The 24,787-nt window shown below is 41.6% G+C and overlaps 1 protein-coding gene across 1 annotated transcript; it reads right to left on the bottom strand.

Moving 5' to 3' along the window:
• Positions 1-3,848: 3,848 nt before the first annotated feature.
• On the bottom strand, positions 3,849-23,217 carry dera (deoxyribose-phosphate aldolase (putative)). The gene is made up of 9 exons (XM_085769540.1): positions 23,055-23,217; positions 21,682-21,779; positions 20,846-20,993; positions 20,017-20,112; positions 19,727-19,861; positions 12,632-12,760; positions 8,057-8,169; positions 4,974-5,123; positions 3,849-4,107 (listed from the first exon to the last, which is right to left on the bottom strand). The coding sequence occupies exons 1-9, from the start codon at positions 23,083-23,085 to the stop codon at positions 4,051-4,053; spliced, it is 957 nt and encodes a 318-aa protein (XP_085625666.1). The 5' UTR covers positions 23,086-23,217; the 3' UTR covers positions 3,849-4,050.
• Between the last annotated feature and the right edge of the window lie 1,570 nt (positions 23,218-24,787).

Genomic DNA, 24,787 nt, shown 5'->3' with positions numbered 1-24,787 from the left:
ATTGTTGTTTTATGTCATTTTATCTTCTGTCCTCTTATCACTTTCCTTGTCTTTAACTTGCAACACCCACCTAAATTAAAAATAAAATGTTTATAAAGGTTGCAAAGACGCAGCTTGTTTCACAAATGACTTGTCAACACCTCTTTTATATACAGTCTATGGTCAACACCTACCTGAAATACACCAACCACACACCCACAACACCTCTGGATTTAAACTGATAACTGGACACATTTCAGTGATTTAAATGAACTTTAACTTGTGTTTGCTGGAGGAACTGATTTCTAAATATACAAGCCAGTGAAAAAGCATGAATGTAAGCGAGTGTTTGAAAACCTGTCATTTCCATTTGTATGATGAATCAGTGATGCGGCCAGGACAAGGTTACGAAGGCCGGCTTTTCATCCTGCCGTCCGCCTCAGACGTTCAGGTATTCAGCTCCGGTCCTGATGCAACCGCTTTGTTTGAAACACTCTCAGACCTTCAGAATAGATTTCCTCAACAAATTCACAGCCGCTGAAAAAGTCTCAGTCAGTAGTAAAAGCTCTGAGCACCAAACCTGAGGTCTTAGTCAGATGACATACCTACTAAACTTTTAATCCTACAGCAGTCTACTACTCTCTGCTCCGTGTGTGTGTGTGTGTGTGTGTGTGTGTGTGTGTGTGTGTGTGTGTGTGTGTGTGTGTGATCTTTATGGATGGCCCAGAGAATCAATCAAGCAGAATCAAGTTCCAGCCTCCGTGCCTCTGTCTTGTCAAGTGGCAGCGTGCTGACCGATGGTCCAGATTTGAGATGATCTACATGCCTTTACGTAAGTGGGACTAATCCATCAAGAGCAGACCACAGAAGCTCACTCCATCATCCCCACTCACACACCTCACACACACACACACACACACACACACAGGGGGAGGGGATTTTTTTTTTTTTATCTCCCAGGAGGAAACAAGAGGGAAAAAAAACTATTTTGCTACAAAGTTGTTGAACAGTTGGCATCATTTTTTATAACATCAGAGACGGCATCATAAACACTTTCACTCTGACTGAATCACACAGGTCGGACTCGGCATTTGTACAGTTTCCAGATGTGAATTGCACCCGACATCTGGGCTAAAGGTAAAACTGGGAGAAGTTCCAACCGTGCAAATGAAGACAAGAACGTCAAAGAGCCCTACACTGTTCTGCTCTAAACAGCAAACAGGTTGATTCTGCTTCATTACCACATGGATCCTGGAGAGCTAACGGCACTAAATGGTCTTAACTCACTTGCACTTCTGTTTCCGCCACTACAACACCAACTGAAAAGGGTGAAGCAGGTAGAGTGAGTGAAAGGAGCTGTAGATGAGGTGGTCGTGAATGCCCCTTTAACATCATCATCTTGACATGGCAGCATTTTAACTGAGCAAACTCCATACACTTACTAGGTTTTCCTGAAAGCCTTGGAAAAAGCTAATAAATTGACCTTGTGTTAAGATTTTTACCAAAGTTTGATTTTGATGTTGTTTGCCCTGGACATTTTCTTCTTGTACCTTCATACACACACACTGTTGGTTTGGTCAGGATGGATGGTGGTTGTAAGAAACTGATGGCACCAGAAAGCTGAGTTCAGTTCAGTTCAGAAAAAATGCTTTTGTTATGGTTAGAAAAATATAATGGATTTATTTTGTAGTGTATGTGTGAAAAGAACCATAATTACTGCCACTCAGGTGGATGCTGATGTTTTCAGTAGCTGTATTTCCATTGCAGTTTTGCGCGACATAGAAGTGATACTTTTAAAAGCTTGGTTTCCATTGAATAAAGTTGTAGAATTTCTTGTGTCCTGAGGTTGACCTGGTGCTGTAGATCCTGAATATCCACAACATACGTCAAAGAAATTCTGAGGAGCGTGTGCTCGCATGGCTGCAGACACATGGTGATGTGAGCGGTGAGTAAATGACACAATAAAGGTACTGTTATCACGTATGAGTGGTAACACATGTGTAACGGTGCTAGCAGCATCGTTGGCCGTCGAAAAATCATCCTGCTTCTTGGTGAATTCAAGATCTCTCTGTGGTGAGTGGCATTTGTATTTGAGTGTAATAAAAATTCAAAATTGTAACTTGTTTGACAAAAATTGGCATTTGGGTGGTTTAGTTGCAGTTTAACAGTCGTCCAGTAGGTGGCACTGCCACAAAAACATAAGGGGCCTAGAACTTGTGGCCTAAATCCGCATCCTTCAGGTTTTGAAGACGCATACTGTAAATTTCCAAATAAAAGCGAGTCTCAAATAGACGCCGGTCCGCTACACTGGCTGGATGGATCTGGCTACAGGTTTCAGCAAATAGAAGGCGGTTTTAATTAGAAGCAGGGTCTATTTCTATTTCCTGCAAGTTCTTGTGAATCTCAAAGCCCACAATCGCCCATTTGGTCAGTTTCTAAGCTGTTTTATTTGGGCTAGAGATCTCAACAGGCCTGGAAATTAAACGACCCGGTCCGACCTGTGGGTGTTGAAGCTCTGACCTGGTGGGGCTGGACTCACAAGCATTAATTCTCAGCGTAAACGCAGCCAAAATAAAGGACGCACGTTGTCCGACCCGATGAGTTATTTGTAGTAAATGTTTTCGACCCAAACCCAACGCATCTAGTCGTGTTGTTCAGCCTGGCCCGCCCGGCTCCAACTGACCCAAGGAAAGAGCCAGAGCCTATATACAGTCTACGGCCGGTGCATGCATTTCAGAAATGAATACGTGCTCTGGATCCAGCTCTTTCCTTTTATTCTTTCCCTTTTAAACAGTAAGAACAGAGCGATTTGAGAGGATTGCTGGGTATAAGATTTGTTGAAAATTAAATAAAAGCCTGTCCCATGTAGATATAAGATGGGTCAGTTCAGCAGTTGAAGCAAATAAAAGCCTGGATGTCTATTTTGAGAATTTACTGTACCTAACTATAACTATTGGAAATTCCAGGTATATTGTCATAAGCATGTTGTCAAGAGAACAGAACCAAAGGTGTCATTCAAATCAGTACAAATCATCATGTGTCATCAATATCCACACAACATCATGTCCTGAGCATCGTGTTTTGTTTTGACGCCCGGGGGCCAAAGTGTTGAATAGAGGAAGGTTGGAGGGTGAAACAATGCAATTCATTTCAAAGCTTTGGGGATATTTGTTCTGTAATCTGTGTAGACGCGCGGGCTTACTGACCACACCTCTGCACAACACCCTTCAAAGTTTAGTACTTAACCTCGTCAAAGCACCACCTACGGTTCCTCGCCGAGCGTGGCCCCATTCCCAGCCCTTCCACCGGCGCCCTGAAGCCAACCTGCTCCCAGGAGTTTTTCATCTAATCCCACATTTTTCTTTCCCCCCTCCCCGAAAAGCTCACATCCCCTTCCTTCCACAATTAATTTACTCATTTATCCTCTGTTCCAGTCAAGGTCAAGGCTTGTGATATTTTAATTAAAGAGGAAAAGGAAGAAGAAAGTTTTCTGTCTTCAAATGAAGCCTCAAATTTGTGAGCTGTTCAATCAGATCTTTTAAACTCACTTAACCCCTGATTAATCCCCAGCGCTCTTCAGTCGGCCGTGCTTCCTGCTTATGAAATTAAGAGCAAAGGAAGCCTCAATAACGGATTCAGCGCACATTGCTGGGATAGATCGGAGACTTGACAAGCGTATGCAAAATCACACGGGCAGCACGAACGGGAGGCTTCATGGATGTGATGGAAGCTCTGTGGGTCTCTCGCTACGTCTCTGTATCTGCGCGTGAAAAAAAGAAACCGTTTGAGCAATCTCTAAGCAATCCAGATCACCAGTGTATTCTTACGTATGAGGAACAAAGAGGGAAAGACCAGGAGCCGCTTCTCTCTCCACTTATATCAACTTTTATTGTCAGCAAGAGCCAGAGTTACAACTTTAAGACTTTCTTTTTCATTTGTTTTATCAGGATTTAAGGAAGGATTTATCATAATTATAAAAAAAAAGCCAGTGTGCTGCCTGGACAGTCACTGACAGGCTCGTGTGGTGAATCGGAGGTTTTGATTGGTCATTGAAACAGGAAGTCCACAGCTTCAGGCCATTGGCAGCTCATGATAGGCTGCGTACTGTCCAGTCACGTGATGGTAGATCTAAACAAACGAGAACAAATAAATACAGTTTGGAAAAATTGACAGTTTTTCAATTAATAATTTTTCTAAGAATAGATTTTTTAATTATCTGGTGCTTTTTTTACATTTATTTTGCTAGTAGCAACAAACAAAACAGACAACAATCCAGTTAGCAGCATGATAGCATTAGCATAAGATAACTAAATTCTACGATCCACTGTTAATAAAATTTATTCCTTCACAATGAAACTCCTGTTATAGCTGCTGTGTCTAAACTTGGACTCAATCGTTTTTTCTAACCCTCTAGGAAACATCATTAAACTTCATTAACATTAGCGTTAGCATTGATATTTTCAGTGTTCGCTATCAAGTTCTCCAGCATACAGTATGATTGCTAATGCAAAAAAAGAAAAAGCTTTTCACCAAGTTAAAACAAGACTTAAAGAATGACTTTGTAAGTGTCATTTACAGTGTCGGTGACAGGATCATCAGTTCTAAAGTTCCAGATTTTGCACAGTTTTGTGATCATTTCAGCTCCTCAGTCAAACAGCAAAGTGACACAGTAAAGGGGCTGAACTCCACTGATCTTCCCGCCTACACTCTGAACACTGAGCGCTGCTCTGCAGACAGAACCTCACAGAACCAAGTCAGAGAATGACTGATGATGGAACTTTTTCCTTTTTTTTCAAATTATAGGGCCCTGTAATAGATTGAATTAAATATAAGATCACAAAAGTGTCACTAATCTGTCAAAGAATACTTTCATGTCAATAACACATTTTAGATCAGGAACCATCCTATAATTCCAAGGTCATATTAGGTGTAGAAAAAGTATTGTGTAGTAGTGTGTGTGTGTGTGTGTGTGTGTGTGTGTGTGGACGCCTCACCTGTCTCTCAATGTCAGCCAACAGACTACTGGCTCCGATGCGGAACAGGTGAGGACAGAGCCAATCGTTTCCCAGCTCCTCTTTGATCAGTGTGAGCCACACCAGAGACTCCTGAGCCGTCCGGATGCCTCCTGCCGGCTTAAACCCCACCTGAGGAAAACACACACCTCTGTTAATAGGACACACACACACACACATCACTTAAACGTGATTATACTTTAAACTTAAAGCACTTATATTGTTTAAATTCAGACTCCAATGTTTTCTTTGACTATAGATCAGCTCTAGGTTCTTTATTAATACTGTGAAAGTATCAAAGCCTGATTCCACAAAGAAGTGCAACAGTCTGTATTCACAAACTGAGCATTAAAACAGGCCGTCAGGCCCGCTGTAACTTTGTGATGTCACAACAAAACAGTTAAAGTCAGTCGGGAGGGATAGTGGGATTCATGTTGGGGTTTTCTTTTTGTTTCGTTTTTTTTTTTCTTCACTCTAATGCAGATGCTCCGACGTAATGTGAAACTGATGTACTTTTCTACTGTCTGCAACAATTCAATAAAGAAATTGGGGGAAAAAGCAGTTCAGGTCAACGAATCAGGAGAGAGAGTCAAATCCTCTCTTCCGATTGGCTCACCACCCTCCTGCACTCGTGTTTCAGAAAGAAGGTAAAAGAAGGAAAAAACTAACTGTAATGTTGTATGTCATGTTAATTGTAAATTAAATTTCTAAATTGTGTTTGATAGAAAAAATCTCATGTATATATACGTATATTTTTTTTACTTATTTGGTATTTCTCATGACTATGTCATACTACAATAGTGAAAGGTGTCCATTTCATGTAATATAGCTGGTTTGATGTCAATATTAATATAAACAGGTCTTTTCTCTGTCTATCTGTGCTGGGAGATCAATGTGAGATGTCAAATCTCCAGATCATTTGAAGCAGCTCCGAGGCGTGAGATGTGCGTCTACTCGAACCCATCAACGCGGGCGTCGAAATGAAAACAGCCGCGACACACACACATGCACACACCGCAGCACATGCAGTGTGTTTCTGGCCTGAGGGTGTGTCCGTGTTAGGAAAGCAATGATACGTTCACTGTCTTCACAAAGAGTTCTCCTTATCAAAGCTACACAGCTCACAATTTCTTCCACAGTACATAACATACCCAATATGGATTTTATAGGCACGGTGTAAGGTTTCAGCTGTTAGACTGTGCCGAGTGCTAATTACCAGCTTACAGCTCTGTTAGCTTTCAGTTAATTCACTTTTACATCTAATTTGCAAAAATTCTATTTGCAGTTTTAAACGCACTCCAGAGGGTAGAGCGCATGGAAACGTCTTACAACAATTATCTTGGTTCATTTTGATACAAATTATTCACCAAATTAAACTAAATGCACACATTCAACAACAAAACACAGGCTACACAGAGAAGCCTCATGTTACGTGTGGTTGTAGCCACACTCATGTGTCTGTGTGTTTGAAACACGCTGCAGAGACGATCCTCTTCAGTGAGGGAAAAACTTGTGTCGACTCTTTCTGTGTCGGCTTTAAAGAGCTTGTAGCAAGCCCAAAACGTAATAACGGCCAATAACGTAATCATTTTTGTTGAACATTTTTTTGCCAATAATATAATAAGTTATTATTACGTTATTACAAACACAATTGTGAAACATTTGAAGTTGTACATTGTGTGCCTGTGTCTGTGTATCTACACGGAGAAGCAAACTCCTACCATGCTTCATGATCGATGCGATGTGACTGGCCGTTTCTCACATACTTTTGCAAACGGAGAAAGTAAACACAGTAGGCTCAACAACCTTGAGTTGGAACAAATTGACATATTTGCACTTCTGGCTGTCATTATTGTTATTGTGCAGTGCATGTCTACATATACGTATGTATGCCTGCACTGCACTTGACTTATTTTTCTATACTGCACTGTGGACATTGTCTTCGTGTGTGAGAATGGGACTTATATACCCGCTGCTGAGTCTCCTATGTCTTGGTCCACTCTAAGCAGCAGGAGAGGGCCATCACATCTGGATCCATTCATTTATCCATGCACTTTATATAGTTAAACTTGCATTTGCACTTTAAAAACTGGCACTTTATACACGGTACTTTATAGAATTCACGCTGACATTACTGCACTTTATGTCTACGTATGAATGTGCATATGATGTGAATTACTGTTTCACTCTGTGTATTTTTTTTCTTTTCTTTTTAACTCTACCTCTTATTCCTGTGTCAGTTTGTTTATTACCTGCCAAGGGAATGCGGATGTAAATTAGCAGGCTTGCTAACTCCGACACATTTACATTTGTATTCACATACTGATGTTCATTAATGTGCATTGTCCCTCTCAAATAAATGAAAAAAAATCTAAAAAAAAATTAAAATCCACCCAGAAAAAAATAAAAATAAATTAGGTGATGCATACAGTATATTATTCCATTATTGACACCAATTACATTTTCAAAGGGGTTTTTAATACTAGGCCAATAATGTAATAATTTCTTACATTCTTGGCAAAAAAAAAAGGTATTATGTTATTGGCTCACACATTTTATTACATTATTGGCAAGTTATTATGTTATTGGATTTATTACATTTAAAATGGCCAAAATGATTATGTTATTGGCCGTTACTGGACGTTTTGCTACAGAGCTCCAACTGTGTGGAGACCTAGAATGTGAACAGGTTATTGTCCCATCTACAGGTCATGTCCTTTATTGGCTCATTGTGGAAGTTTGCATGAGACACTTTGAAACAAGAACAATGTGTATGTACTGTGTTAGGGCTCCATAAATCTGAGCTGCTCGTTTAAAGGCTTGTGTAGATTTTTGGGTCTTGATCTCCATGTGCCTGCGTTGGCTAAAACTGAGCAGATTTACACGTTTGTGCCCTTTAAAATCCTGTGGCTGGTTAAGAAATGGAACTAATAAATTAGACAATACCAGTGGTGAAGCAGGCAACTTCAATGCGGCTGATCTACGGCGTGTGTCCCACTTTCCCCTCCTCTCATTAACCAGGAAATATTCACACCCGGCAGAAAGGCGGGAGTTCAGTACTGTACCTTGTGGCCTGTACACAAGAAGTAGTCACGGATGGCTCTCACCATCACTATGGCAACAGGGTAAGTAGCGTTGACAGACTCCTTTCCAGTGGACGTCTTGATGAAGTCCGAACCTGTCGGGGGGTTTGAACAGGTGACATGTGAGCGAAGCGTGGAACACGGCTCTGCAGATATGGTGGCGCCGCGCTTATCATTTATCTGCCAGGCATGTTTTTCTGCCGAGCCGCTCCACGCTCAAACCCGTGAAGATCTCACATGTGACGAGCCGCTACAGTGGAGAAGCAGAGTCAGCAGCAGCAGCAGCAGCAGCACGGCGGCAGACAGAGGACGGACAGGACATTACTCTGATAGTCTGGCCCCGGCCAGACAAGAACATATGCTGCTGCTGATGGCTAACAGAGGGCAGCTGCATGCTCATCAATAAAACCCTTAATTTTTCCTTCCCTTTCTTCACAGCCAATTATGTTTTATCAGCTTTCCTGATAAAAATAGAAGATGAAATGATGCTCTTTAATAGATTACCCACAAACTGCGGGCTGCAGGAAAGGGAAAAAAAAAAAAATCACCCCTTCTGCCTCCCTGGTGTATAATGACTGTTCATTACTGAACAGAACAAGATGAACATTTTCCAGTTCATTAAAGACATGTTCTATGTATTCTTCCAGTCAGGTCTTTTTTTCAGCTTCTCTCCCCTCTTCCTCAAACTGGCATAATCCTTAAGATTCGTTATGGGGAGTCTTAATTACCAGATAATGGATAACGGTTATTAAATGCGGGTGGCGGTAATGAAGCTCTATTCATTTGCATGGGCAGGGGGATACTGGCGGGGAACGGCAGAGTAAAATAGCCTGCATCAGAGATTAATAGGTGAAATTATCATTCAATTTCAGGAATCTCATACGCAATTCATAGGAACAAGGGGAGATTAAGGAGCGAGTGTGGCGACAAAAGCAATGCATTTTAATAATGATCTCTATCAGAGCCCCTGACAATTTGGTTCTGTAATCGGCTTATTATGTGATGGCTAGTTAAGCATACTGTGTGTGTGTGTGTGTGTGTGTGTGTGTGTGTGTGTGTGTGTGTGTGTGTGTGTGTGTGTGTGCGCGTGTGTGTGTGTGTGTGCATGAAGAGAGGGAGAGCTCTACTCAGCTCCTGCCTTTTCAAAGAGGCAGATGGAAACGTTAAGCAGCAGCGCCACAAGCTGGATGACTGCAGGAATTACACCGAGCCTTTTTACTTTTACAGACTTGGGACTTTTAAAAACTTCTTCAGCGTCACATGATAATCAGGTTGGTACGGTAACCGGGAGGTGCAAAGCTTACAAAGCTTGAGACAAATTTACATTTTAGAAAACATTTTCACATATCATAAAACAAAATGACATTACCATAACACATTTACAAGTCCCCAAACAAATTTACATTTCAGAAAACAAATTAACAAGAAACAAACTCCATCAACAACAACAACAACTCCTATTGGCTGCTGCCGTTATCACTTCCGGTTCAACCCCAGAGTTGGTATGTTCCTTTTCCAGTTGATGCTATTTGTAAATTTGTCTCTGTGTTTGTAAAAGTGTTTTGTTTCTTGTTAATTTGTTTTCTGAAATGTTCATTTGTTTCAGGACTTGTAAATGTGTTAAGGTAATGTCATTTTGTTTTATGATATGTAAAAATATTTTCTAAAATGTAAATTTCTCTCAAACTTTCTAAAAGTGTTCCGGATTTTGTAATGTTGGTTTGCACCTCCCGGCCACCATACGTTGATGACAACAAAGACAATTTAACGCACACATGAATATGGAGCTAATTAAGTGAAAAAAAAGTGTCGCAACTGACCACAGTGTAACAAGAGTTGATCTAATGTTGCAGTTGGCAGACATCATAATACAAACTGAAATTTGCGTTGTGTCTCTGATGGGAACCTGAGGTGAAACACTCACACAGAGAGAGCAACAAACTGCGTACAGGAGGTGCAGCTGGAACATCAACAAGCATTAAGGTACAATAAACTGACTAGGTCACCTGTGTATTACAGCTTTCAGAGCCTAACGCGCAGTTACTGTAATTACTGTGAAGTCATGGTGCAAACAGCATGATTAAATCATAAGCTGTTAACAGTCTGTGTGGACGGCTTGACATTAAAACACAGGATTACCTGTTCTGTCAGACACGTGGGATGGACGAGTGGAGGACACAGCTGGAACACCTCCTCTAGACATTATGTGAGTTTTTTAAAGCTAAACTTGAAATTGTTAGGATTGTGCAATATATAATATATTTTGCAAATGCAGCAGAGTATGTGTTGTGTTATTATTTAACAGATGTTGCTGCTGCTCCAGTTAGAGCTGAACATGTGGGAGCAGCATCAGGAGACGGAGGAGAAACTGCTGTGGTGATTCAGGTGTTTACTGCCGAGCCTCCAGGTAGCGCAGGTACAGGTGATGCAGGACAGTCTGCTGCTCCTTCTATTTCCAGCTCAACTGATGGAGAACATCTGGCACAACTGGTTTGATTTAAAGACTTGAACTCACTATGATCTAAACTTAGAAATCTGACGCCTTACATCTTGTCGTTCAGCAGCTTTCTGCTCTCCTGACTCCCTCATCATGTGGTTTACACAGCCACCGACACGGCCGTAGGGTGTCACCAGCAGTTTCCACTTTGTTAGCAAAATTATATTCTCACACATTACTACTGTGTGATTTGCTATTTTACGCATAACTGAAACATGCTTGGCTTTTTCAATGTGATGTACCCACTTGTACAAACAGACACAATAATAAGGAAGAAACATATTTGTTGAAATGTTAATTGTAAGTTTTGATCTCTCCAATATTAGCTTTAACAGCTGTTTACTTACCAAGCTATTGTTGCATTTACTATTAGATGATATACAATACAAACTCTGAGCAGAGCTACATCTTCAAGGCTGCCAGGATTAGGGCTGGACGATTAATCGAATTTTGATCGTGATTACGATTTTGGCTTCTCACGATCATAAAAACACTGTAATCGAAGAAAAACGATATTTTTTTTGTCTATTGGTGTTTTATTCTGAAAAACACACATGCGCGCTTCCGCCCCGGCGCCTGCACTGCACTCCTCTCTCAGTTAACGCTGTGGACGAGTCCACTCATGCGTTTAAAGGTGTACAGAAATGGCCGTTTGTCCTGTTTGTCGCGCCGAGTTGTCACGAGCTGCAACACGAGTTTACCCGAGTAAGGAAAACGAATTTGATTGGTCGTTATCGAGCGGGCGGGATATTCAAAGCTTGGGGCGAGCCCGAGCTCCGTGTGTGTGTGCGTGTCTCAGACGTTTGAATGACGGATTACGGATCCAATATCAGTGGCTGGTGAATCGTGTACAGGCTGACGTATAATCTGTGCGCCTGCATTAGCCAATGCGAAAAAAAAAATACACACTTTCATCCCGGATTTACTCAAAAATAGAATTTTGCACAAAGTTTGGCCTACATCGTCTGAAAGATGAGTTATCACATTAATTTTATGATCCAGAGTGGGCTCAAATTCAGTTTTCTTTTCTGTACACCTTTAAAAATCAGCGTCAGTGAAGAGAGAGCAGCAGCCACCGCTCAGGACGAATGAACGGGAAATAATAATTTAAAACACTCGCTCGTCTCCTCAAAGCGGCCGCACAACAACAACCCTCCTCCTCCTCCTCCTCCTCCTCCTCCTCCTCCTCCTCCTCTTCCCCCGGCCCGTAGGCTACATGTGCATGTTTACAAAGCAATCTGTAGAGCGGCGGATAACGTTATACGATGTTACGACGTGTATTTGTGTAGTTTAATCTGTCATAAACAAGAGATCACTTATGGGGCGCGTCAAAAAAAAAAGAAAAAAAAAAGTTATGGGGTGCGTTTGTGACGAGAGCTGGGACAGCACAGCGGGGCGGAGGCTCTGATCTTCCCAGGTTGGATTTCATCCCAGAGACGCAATAAGCGACACACGGAAGCAGAGAGCCTCCATTCTCCCTCTTAATAAGTTAAACCATGACAATTACTCCAAATCTGTTTATTCAAGGTAAAAATGTAGAAAAGTTAAGCTAAACATCCTGTATAGTTTCTGCTGCTGGATCATAAAACTTAAAAAAAAAAGTTTTAAATACATTTTGAATAAATATTTTAAATTATAAACTTAAAAACCTTAAAACACACATTGGCACTGTTTATTTAAGGTAATAATGTAGCATGGTCAAGCTATAAATCCTGCATAGGCCCCCCCCCCCGCATAATCGTGTAAATAATCGTGATTTCAATATTGACCAAAATAATCGTGATTATGATTTTTGCAATAATCGTCCAGCCCTAGCCAGGATGCTACAAAGACTCAGTTACTTGAGTGGAAGAAAAGAAGTAACAGAAATAGAAGGTCAACAGAGGAGTGGAAAGAGTTCTCAGTGAGTAAAGGAATAAAGTTTGATTCACAACGAATGGTGAGTAAACAGCTGTTAACGCTAACATTGACTATGGCTAATATTTTTCTAAGAGACATTAAGTAAGGCTATGTGACTACATCTAAGACAGTGAAAGGTGTGAGGGTGTGGTGAGACTGACCAGCCATCATGGAGACCATGCTGGCCTTGTAGACGTTGGTGAAGGTGCCCAGCTCTCCGATGGCCAGGATGGTTTTCATGTGGGCGTCTCCGCAGGCCGACCGGAACTGACGGATCTCATCGTACATGGCTGTGGAGGGAGACGGGGAAACCAGGGACCAGCGTCAAAGTCAAATTCATTTCTATAGCACATTTAAAAAACAACTATACAGTAGGTGACCAAAGTGCTAAAACACTTCAGATACACTCATGCTCCAATGCTCCAATCACAATTTTCTTTGTGATCAATTCAATTTTTGTTCCTGAAAATTGAGATGTGACAGGGAATAAATGTACAACAGAAAAAAAGGAAGGAAAATGGAAAAACACAGATTAATCAAAAAGCAAAAAGAAGATGACAACCATGAATTACTGATAGAGATATTGTTATTAATAATAACAGAAATAATCAATCAACACTTGAATTTAAGTACTTCCACGTCCATACGTAAACAAATAAAGGTACAACATTTAAATAGGTTTTAAAGTGCTTCAGATCCTATATTAGAAATGAATGAATGAATAAATAAATATAAGATAGATTAAAAATACACAACACAATTGAAATGAACAGATTCAACCTGAGTTAAAGGCCAAGGAGAAGTGGTGCATTTTTAGCAATGACTTAAATTATTGGATGTTTTCAGCAGTCTTTATACTGTATATATGGGAAGCTTGTTCCAGAGCCTGGGAGCCGCCACCGCAAAGGCTTGGTCACCTTTGTTTTTGCATCTGGATCTTGGATTATCTAAAAGATGCTGGTGTGAAGACTTTGTCACTCTAACTTGGACTTGAAGGCTTAAAAGGACATAAATATGGTGGCACTTGTCCATTTAAAATCTTAAAAACAAATGATAAAGTCAATTAAATTGGGTTTATCCCTCTACACATACAAGGAGCTTCTGGTTTCACATGTCCAGGCTTCCTGAGGAGATCAAGAGGTGGAGGCCGGTGAACATCTCAGCTCCACCCTTCTCCTCGTCCCCCTGCTCCTCAGTGTTGGGATGTGGCAGATGTGTCTCTTTGCTTCTATCGCCACGGACACCGACCCTTTTAAAAGCCAGCCACTTCTCAATAACAACCACTCCTTCCCCTCTCCCTCCCTCTGAGTGGTTTGCAGTTGTTTCTGTTAATGCGCGCGTTGACTCATCTACGCTCTCGCTCTCTGTCGGGCTCATCTCACTCCCACGCCGTCACCAGCAAAACAGATTTTTATCTCAAGTGAACACGCCAGCCCTCTGTGGCCTCTCCACTTCTCACTCATCTGTGTGTGCTAGTGGGGGGTTTCTCTTCATGGCGCAATTCAGATTTTGAAAATGATGTTTTTACTCACATACATGCCCAACACACACTTGAGCTTTTTGTGTGTGTGTGCCCTCCCATGGGCTGCACTGAGCAAACATTTGGCTCACACTGCAGCAGAGAGGGGCTCTTCACTGGCTGTCACTGAAGTCCACACAGGTGCCTCACATGTGGGCTGGAAAATTCTGCTTGCTGTGAACATTTGGATGGTCAATTACACAAGAATTCCTTAATACTCTTCTTTATGGAAGAGGGAAACTCTTCCATAACTCTTCTTCACAGCCCTAATACTCTTCCTTATGGAAAAGTATTATGGCCGTTCATGAAAAAAGAAATGAGGAGAATAAAGTCAAAATGTCGAGAAAAAAGTCAAAACTTCGGAAAAAGAGTCAAAATGTGTCTACTACTACTACAGTACTTGTGCACATGTTAGGTTGACAACAACCAGGTTAAGAATATTTATGACTTGAAAACACATGATCTGATATCAATGAAGTTGCAATGAAGTTGTTATGCAGTTGCATAACTTCAGAAACCCACTCTTACTGTTACACTCGGAGGATGCATTGTCAATCGCACTCAACTCCCAATTTGATGGACCACAGAGAAAATTTTGACTTTATTCTCAACATTTCAACTTTTTTTTAAACATTTCAGTTTTATTCTCGAAGTGCATGATGGAAAAAGATCTCCCTCCTCTTGTTTTTTTTTCATGAGTGGCCTTAATACTCTTCTGTACCTCCTCCATTCAGACTTTCCCTGTTACTGATGGAATGGGCCCCAGACTTGCACTGTCCTTCTTCAACAAACCATTGATGAAGATTCCACTTCACATATTCACCGTAAAGCATGGGATGTCATGTGTACGTCCTGGTATTTAGACGTCTACTTCTCCAGTCACAGGAAATTCCTGCTTCACAGCCCAAGAGTCTCGCTGCAGGAAGACCATCAGTGTTTTTATCGAATCTGGACATCCTGATTCTGGTGGAGGAGAAAGTGCAACACTCAACATAATGGAGCTAGCGATGCATGTGTGACTGTTGGGCTTTGCCACTGTTTACTTCCTAGTAATTTATCCATGTGTGAATTTGCATTCCTCCAAAACCGTCCCCCCAGAGAGGGGAGCTGCTCCTCTCTCTCTCTCTCTGCACATCTTCCTCACACGGTGAATGAAAGCTGTATCTGTGATGTGTTTACTGAGCATCATGTCAGACACTTGTGGTGGTTCCTCTGGGCCTTCTTCACACGATGATGAGGTTTGGTCCTCTCCGTCTTCACTATGTCGTAAAAAGGCTCGGAGACCGTCTTTTTTTTTGCCATTATGTCAAACCCTGGTACAATGGAAATGTCCACTTGTTCTGTCAGCAAAGGAGGAGCGGCGTCACATACACACTGGCCTTTCAGATGAAGTGGGGAAGAATGTGTCGGTCTCACAGTGTGACTCCTTATATATGAATAGCATTGTTCAGCAGCGTTCAAAAGGACTATAATCCAATCCAGCAATTTTCCAGAAATAGGCCAGTGCCGACGGGCCTAGTACACCCTGAATGAGAACACCTGGACAGAGACATATCTTTGACCATTCACTGATCAAACACTTACTGAAAGGAGAACAAAGACACCAACAAAACTACCCAGGTTTTTACACACTTAAAGGAACCACTCTCTAGACAAAAACACAACCGCTCTCTTGACTCTGATCCTCAGATAAAAGAGTGATTTACAGTATATAAAATATATGCCCTAACTTTTGCAAGTCCACCGTTGTTTCTGGTGACGGATTCGATCCTCCTGGGCATGGATGATACCAGTCTTCTACAAGTCTGTGGGGAGATGTTCTTCTTCACAGATCCACTCTTTGCTGGAGGGGTTTTGTTGCTGTACCTTCTTCTTACTCTGGATTCAAGTCAGAAGACAAGCTCTCCTGTGATTTTTGCAGCATTTGTGATCATCCTCATGTTGGAAAAATCCTCTCCTGCCAAGCCTCAAGACTGGAAGCCTCCTGTTTTTACTCAGTATTATGTACCAACTTCAATCCACAGTTCAGTCCGGTCCAAAGCAAAAAAATGCAGATGCAATAAAAGGTTTCCTCTGAAGAAAGAATGTCTCTTAAGCCTCTTTTCATGCTCTTTGTCAAAGTTTAATTTTGCAGTTTTCTGCAATTTCCCCCAACAGCATCCAGAGAGGTTGACTTAATGCAGTTAATGCACCGTCTGATCCGTTTCCGCAGGTAATCATAGAGTCAGACGCACTTACAGTACAAGCTGGAATGAAGAGAAAATAGAGGATGGCCACTCTTTTTTATAAGTAAGTTTTATAAGTGTCTCTTCCTGTACCACAGCTGCAATTGTGCCTGTGTTCATATTCAGTAGCCTGCTGATGGCCTTGTCTCACTGTTGAGTTACTTAGTTGCTGAGGCAGCTCTGTACCAAGAGGAGCCATGCTGTAGTAAACAACCCAGGTTCTTTTACCATCCTATTAATGCATTTACTCATGATTTGGATTTGGGAATCACATGTTCAACCCAGTGAGGCCCACGGATTTGTTGCAGTGACCACAAGTAAAGTGACCAAAAAGCATGCTGGTCAATGAAGTCCATCTAACCTGAAACCAGGCCTGTCTCAATTATTACATCATCGCAATTATTTTGCATAATCGTTAAAACTGTTTCCATTCATCCGTATAAAACAGCTGGATGAAACTAACAGAAACGTCAGATTTCCTCATCGTTTTCCACTGTTTGAGGTTTGACTGGTCCTCTTTTAATGACATCATCACGTTGCGCCCCTCTTCTTCTTGTGGTGATGACACATGAGTGGAGCCACAAACTGTTTCTCACATTCGACGACCGCATTTCGATGAGCATCTATCATGGATTTAGCTGCAAAGCCTAAAGTCAAACAGAAATGTAATTTTTATTTCTATGTTCCAATGTTTAATGCCAATAAGTGGCTGTTGTTCTTCATAACGTGTATGTATATTATCAAATTATGTTTAGGCTTATATACTGTAAAGTGGCAGAAATTGATCAGAAAAAGAAAATTAAATCATTAATCTCAATTATTGGTGTGGCAGTTAGTCGTCAACTAAAACGTACACACCCAAAAATTCTGAATCATTTAACACTTTTGTCATTTTACACAGTTGTGTACTCGGCTGCGTTGTGTACAGCGTGTCCTCTCTCTCTCTCTCTCTCCATCTTGTCTCGTGACTGAAAGTGACGGGACTCACTCATTTCCTTGGAGGGAGTGTGTGTGTGTGTGTGTGTGTGTGTGTGTGTGTGTGTGGCCCCCCCTTCTCAAAGGAGTGAGATGGAGGAGGAGGAATCTTGTCGTCTCTGTTCTGTCTCATTATGTGACGTGCGCAGCAGCCTTCAGACACGTCCAACAGCTGCTTGTGCATTATAGGGAGGGTTCCCAAGGGAAGCCTCTGACAAAACAGCAGCTGTCTCATTGGCTGTTGCACAGAAGGACCACCCACATGGTATTAACGCTCATCCTGCTACACCCTCGTGCTCCTCCACATCTCCTTTCAGTGGAGAGACAGGAGATGAACTCTCTGCAGCGGCATCGTGGGCTTCCCCTTCTCCATGTATCCATTTCTAACTACATTTGTCTCAGTTTTCCTTAAAGGGATAGTACAACATTTTGGAAAATTGGGCCATGGCCATTGCCATAATCCAAGTTTTAGGAGTATTTTCGTTAGCTTTAATTGTCAGCGCAAGCTATTTTTTGAACGGCAGAGCAGAGCTGCGAGCTGCTCAGAGTTACGCTACGGAGGCTAATGGGATTTCTTGGTTTCCTTCATCAAACTCATCAAATACACAATCCAACAACTCCAAAACGCTCTGGTGGACAAGTTGTGACCTGCACATTCACCACGCTATGAGATAATAACGCAACATTACCAGACGGAGTTGTTTTCGAGGTAAATTCATGCAAAACCGCTGATGCATATTTCGGTCAGGGGCAGCTTTTCGGCAAGTAGTCTCTGCATTTGCCTTGAAAACAATTTTGTCTCGTAACGTTCCATTATTATCTCATAGCGTGGTGAATGTGCAGGTCACAACTTGTCCACCAGAGCGTTTGAGTTGTTGGATTGTGTATTTGATGAGTTTAAGGAGGAAACCAAGAAATCCCATGAGCCTCGGTAGTGTAGCTCTGAGCAGCTCACGGCTCTGCTCCGCTGCTCTAAAAATAGTTTGCACCGACAATTAAAGGTAACAAACCTACTCCTAAAACTATAGGGATTATGGCAATGGGCCAATTTGCTGAAATGTTGAACTACCCCTTAAACCCATTTGGTATTGAGTGACATTGACCATAGAGAGGTTAATATGTGTGTCTCTTTGAACTTGAATTTGTTTTTTGAAGTGCACAACATTTTTCTCTGTCTGCTTTGAAAGCATCAGTTTTCTGCCTGAACCTGAGACTTTAACAGTGGTTTACAGTAATTATCTCTCTGATCCTTCACAGCAGCATCGTGTTATGAGAGTGGACAGGCTGCACAGGAGGAGGCTGTGACTTCAATCAAGCAACATTTTCGCTACATCGACTTTTGCCTTTTATCTCAACAGCTCATAAAGGTCAAAGCCGATGCACAATGCAACAATAGTTACGCATCATAACCCTGGATTTTACAGGTACAGACATGACTCACTAAGCTGTGGGTACGATGTGCAGGCAATGATCACACTAAGGTTTGTTCTTTAGTCTCAATTACTGTACAGCTACATGCACTAATAAGTTTGATCAGTGACAAAAGAAAATTTGAAAAAAGTAATAAGACATAGTCAGCAACACAATCAGCTGCTAAAGACCATGTGATTAGATGGTCAAAAATAAAAAATCAAGGGGAAAACTATTTCTGCCACAAAAAAAGCAGAAGTTTGTTTTGCAACTTTCATTTTCCTTCGTGCCAGTCACGTGAAACCTCTCAACTCCTCAATATCTAATGGGGCATGGGACAGGGACTAATGGGGCATGGGACAGGGAAATATATGACATTTTGCTGAGAGCTGGATATGAAGACCATTATTATTATTAACAAAGAGAAAGTGGAGATTAACGTATTAAAATAAATTATTTTTCAACAAAGTAAAGATAGATGGGCATTAGATATTTGGGGTAAACCAAAGCTGCGTACTTACTGTGAAATAAAACTGGTATTTGGCCCAGAAAATTATGTTTTATATAATTTGTCTAAAAAGAAAAGATCCCTGTGTGCTCAATTGAGAGCAGGTATTCTTGGTCTTCATATCGAGACAGGCAGATACTTTGGCACAGCAGAAGACGATATAATTTGTAACTTATGTGACATCCAAGAGGTGGAGAATGAAATTCATTTTGTGTTCTTCTTTCCTTTTTATGACTCTATAAGACAAAATTTGTTTAGTAAGGTAGATCCAAATAATGAATTTGTGTGGTTAGACGATGCTGAGAAGCTAAAGCATCTTTTTCAGTCGAATATATTTGCATTTTCTTTATTTCTTGAAAAGGCTTGGGTAATGAGAAGAAGAGCGATATATAGTTAAGTAATCTTAAATTGTTTATTTATGTCACACCTGTGTGGCAGGTAACACCAACAGGAAGAACTGTTTAGTCTTTTTTTTTGTCATTAAATGTGTCTTGTCTCTCATATGGGATGGGCCACAGTGGTGGCATGACACCAAAATAAAAATTCATTAATTCATTCATTCATTCTAAAAGTCCCAGCAGGCCTCAGTCAGTGACCTGGTGGTGTGATCACAGCGTACCTTCCCACTGTCCCGTCAGGGCGAGCGTCCTGTTGATGACGATGTCGATCTCGGTGGCGCCGTCAGCCACCGCCATGCGCACCTCCTGCAGACGCGTCTCCAGCGGCGTCTGACCAGCTGGGAAACCGGTGGCCACTGGGAGAGGAGGAAGAACACACTGTCCGTCAGTCCCAAGTACAAGTCTTATTCATTTTCTACACAACATACACACACCTCATGTCATCCAAACAGTAAGGAGTTATTCTACTTGTATCAAATAGGTCTGATTTGGTTCCAGGTGACTTTCTGACCTGAGGCCACAGGGAGGCTGGAGTTGGCTGCTCTCAGAGTCTTGACAGCATCAGCCACACGGGACGGATACACACACACTGCTCCTGTGGTTATACCTGACACACAATACAACACAACACAACACAATACAACACAAGACAAGACAGAAGAGTATTGAAGAAACACTGTGATGACGTGGTCTTTGTCGCCCTCTGCAGGATGAAAAAGTCTGACACTGTCAACAGGCTCCAGATCTGTTGAAGGGGAAAGTTCACTGTTCATCTTCACTGTCTCACTGAAATAAGTCAGACTAACTACAAACACACTGTCACACTGTCTTAGCCTCACTTCTTTTTAGGGTTTCAAGGTTTCCAGGCGGCCAAGATACAAATACAATGGACAAAACTATACTATATAACAGTATAATATATAAATCTATATTGTGATTTTATCTATTACGTAGACCTGAAACAATTAGTCGATTTATCAGCTTGTCGATCAAAGCCCTGGAGCTTGGACTCAGGGAACTAGGATCAGGACTTTTAACCATTTTCCGGCATTTCATAAGTCGAGAAATATTTATCAACTTATTAAGAAAAGGATCAAAAGATAAACCAAAACAAAATCTATCATAGTTTTCTCAATAGTTACAGAAAAAAATGCAACAGACTATTTTCAATCAAGCTTTTGAGGAATGTATGTAAATTAGCAACGCTGTTAGGAATAATGAGGGAATTTTGGTGGAACTCAACAGACAGGATCTGGAGTGATGAGCTCTGCAGTAAACTGTGCTTTATGTTGAAACGTAGCCACACCGTGGGGTTTGTGGCAGTAGCAGAAGCGACAGACCTTTGTCGTGCATATCCATCTTCTTGAGCAGGTCGTATCTGACCGGCTGGATGGCCTTCAGGCACAGCCGATGGACGTTGGATGGCGTGTCGTCTCCAGCCAGAGTCGTCAGGTCAATGCACGTCACAGCCTTCAGCAGCCAGGCAGCCTGCAGGACAGACATGTAGAGAAGAAAATAGTTTTAGTCTGACTCAGTGTTGGCGAGTTATTGTTTCAAATAGATCAAATCAATCCCATATTTTACACTTTTCCTGTGTCAGTGTAGTTTTATATTTCCTCTCTCTTAGTCTCTCTGAGGAGGCTCTGAGTCACTCTTATGATTGTCTACGTATCATGATTGTTTTTTTGTGACATCACAAAGTTACAGAACTTCTAACAGCTCAGTTTCTGAATACAGGCCGTGCACATTTCTCTGTGGACTGAGGCTTTGATACTTAAACAGTATCAATATAAAACCTAGAGCTGATTTATAATCAGAGAACACATGAACATCTATCTGTATAGGACCTTTAATTTGCTGGATCAGCCAAAACTGACATTTGGGTCTCACTATTTATCTGCAAAGTTTGAATGTCCAGCAAAGCTTTGTACTACACATGGCTACTGCAACATAGAAATACCATGTTATATCAGATTTTATACCTACTCTTATTCATCTACTGTCAACCATTATGACTGAAAGATTTTTGCTTGCGCAGAATAAAGACAAATAAACAAACATTAATATACATTTGCATGCAGACAGAGAGGCATATAGTAATAAACTGGTTAAGTATTATGGACTTGGTGTCCTACTATGTGTAACATAGAGGATGCAGGTGAAACAGAAGAACTACCTGCCACTGTTTCTTGGGGGTCTTCATCCCTTGGATCTGCTGAGCCCTCTTCAGGACAGCCTGCGTGTTCACTCGCACCTTGGATACCGACTCCAGGTCTGCGGAGGGAAGGTAGCAAAAAATAAATTCATGTCAGCTTGTTTATACAGTATATTTCCCTATTTCTTACGTATCCTCACTCATGAACGAGGCACTGAGATACTGAAACTCCTCCACCTGAGGCCTAACTCACTCCCTGCCTGATGGGAGCAATCTGCCATTGTCGGTAATTATATAGATTTATATCGGCCATTATGTTGTAAAGAAGTACATTAGGACAAGTGATTAATGAAATGGCACAAGTCAGGAGGATTTTAGGAGCATAAGCAGATAATTTAGGGGTGCACATCTTAAATCACATTTCCTTTTCATTCATGATCCTCACACACAAAATCTACTGGTTGCACATGTGCAAGTAGATGAAAAATTTACTTGCACTGTCTCAGATTTTACGGGCCATCATGACCCCTCCCTAATGCCATCATATCCTCCCGTCCCATCACACCAACCATGACTTCTGACCACTGTTTCCCTCTTGGTCACTGACTAATGCTGCAGCCTCTCTGCAACACACACAACAATTAGTATCTTCAGAAATCTGCTTCACTGCACCATCACTAGTTTTTCTTAATAGTGTAAGATAAACATATTTCAAGAAGTAATACTGATACTGATTTTCTCAGCTTGACAGAGAAATTCAAGCACATGAGTGTTTCTAGAACAACACAACTCTGATCTGAAGTTCCATCTATGTTAAATCAGTGTAAAGACACAATTACAGCTGCTACAACCCAGAGCACATCTGGACAGTGACCAGCAGTGAACCATGGCACAGTGGGGTCGACCAGTCAGCTGAGCAGGGAGAGGTGGGCTGTCATGAGTTTACAATTACACCGTCATGAGGGGCTCCCAGCCGCCACATCACATCTATATTGACTGTATGTAAAGGAAATACCATTGTGTACGTGTAATTTCTGTTGTGCCCTCGTTTGATAGCGTTAATAAAACACTTGTTTCGTGATAACAGTGTGTGTGCTGTGTGTTTGTTACACAACAACATCTCTACTGTTCAGCAGGTCAGTTACCTTTACCGTTACTCATTAAACTGACAGGTGTTACTGTCCAAAGTCGCTGTCCGTCTCTCTCAGCAGCGGTATTTTCACTATTACACAGCGTGAGGTGACAACTAGTGCGAGCTAAATCCTCAATTAAACGCAGGTTTACGTTATAACGTGATGAGAAGTTGTGATAAAGTGGGAGCTGATGACCACACGTGCAAAAGTGGAACTGAGCTCCAGCTCCGGTTTAACGGCGGCGGCAGCGACGAGACTCACCGAGCTTCATGCCGGGGTTCCTGGCCGCCATGTCTGCGGACGGACGGTGTTTAATAAACACAAGATATTAGAAAAGAACAACAGCAGCAGCAGCAGCAGCAGCAGCGACCTCCTGGCGAGCTGCAGACCTGTCAACCCTCCACTTCCTGACTACAACGTGTGTGGCGGAAGAAGACGAACCCTTTCAAAATAAAACCGTTTTTTTTTGTCAACTTTATTAACACATGACAGGCAACAGAGCAGGGAGTAACGGGGGGGGGGGGGGGGGGGGTATAAAATGCAAGTAACACAAAAACAAACAAATAAGGGATACATGAATAAACAATTAAAAAATAATAATATATAGGCCAATGTACAAATTTATGTCAAAAAATTTGTTTGTTTTTTTTGCTTCTTTAGACTCTACACACAGACGGGGTAGCCATGTGTAAAATGAAAATAACACCAAAACAAACATATGGGGATACATTAATAAACAATTAGAAATAATAATATTATATAGCCTATCTATATTTTATTTTATTTTATTTTATGCTTCTTTTTTTCTTTCTTTCTTTTTAGACAGAAGTTTATAAATAGGCTAGCCTACTTAATCCTGATTTCTGGTCAGATAAAAATAACAGATATTATGTAGACATCATCACTGCCAGATCTTTCAGGTAGCCTACATATTAGAATAAAACCAAATAAAACTCATTTGACTCTGCTGTTGCTTTACATAATGTTTCCCTACATCTGCCATCCTCTCTGCTTGACCCAGCCCCCAGTCAGTCACAGCCCTCTCAAGCTGATTGCTTCACTTTGGTTTGCTCTTGTGACACTATCACTTCAGTATTATCCTATCTAGCCCGTGTGTGCAAATTGGATGTAAAACACCTGTGGTAAATTCAGATGATTGGACTTGGAAAGGCACACTGTGTTTATAATCACAGCTGACAGAGGGAGAGAGCCGGGCAGCTCACCTCTGAAGGCTCAGGTGCTATTACAGCTTTCACTCCCTCCCCATCCTTTATCTTCTCCTCATCCACCTCCTGCTTTCTTGAGCTCCTTCTCCGAGATAGGGATTTTTCCTCCTCTAACTGCAGCAGCAGCACCGTCGTCAACATCCCAGAGGTCTTGAGTTAAAGCTTAGCAGGGAAACTCCTCTACCATTTCAGCAACAAACTGAGCTTCAGATTTCTTCTCTCCTCACCTCTTGAGCCTCATTAAACACTCTTGTCATCTTCTTCAGTAGCGTGCTACTCCTCCGTTGCCTTCAGGCTCTCTTGGGCCTGGAAGGCATGTTCACTCTGCAAATCGTTAGTCAGTTGTTGAATGTACAACAGTTCTCTCCTACATGCAGGCATTTGTTTTTTGTTGTTCCTTTGACAATCTCTTTAATGACTCTATTACTCTGTTGTTGAAGGTTTCCTGACATCTAATGTGTTCCTGCCTGTTCCTGAGTCAGGGGTCTTATAAACAGAGGTCATCATCTCTGCAGATATGCTTTTTACTTTTAACACACTCCCAGCTCGTGATGCTGTAGCCACGGGCAACCCACCAGATTATTAGTTGATGCAGTTAGTAGGCTAGTCTCAACTGCATCTTCTCCTCAGCTTCATCTGTCCACCAGGCCCATCACCTGACATCAACAAGGAACCTGCCCTGACAGCTGCCCATTGCCCTACTCTCCTCCAGGTCCAGGTCTATTCTGTTCCCTTCTCAAATTTGGACAGATCTTGTTTATACAAATC

Source organism: Trachurus japonicus, chromosome 23 (assembly GCF_045865225.1).
Source record: "Trachurus japonicus isolate A0001 chromosome 23, Traja_1.0".
In the NCBI taxonomy this organism is placed as follows: Eukaryota; Metazoa; Chordata; class Actinopteri; order Carangiformes; family Carangidae; genus Trachurus; species Trachurus japonicus.
Note: the sequence above shows the minus strand (reverse complement) of the source record. Positions and strands in the feature narration are given on the sequence as shown.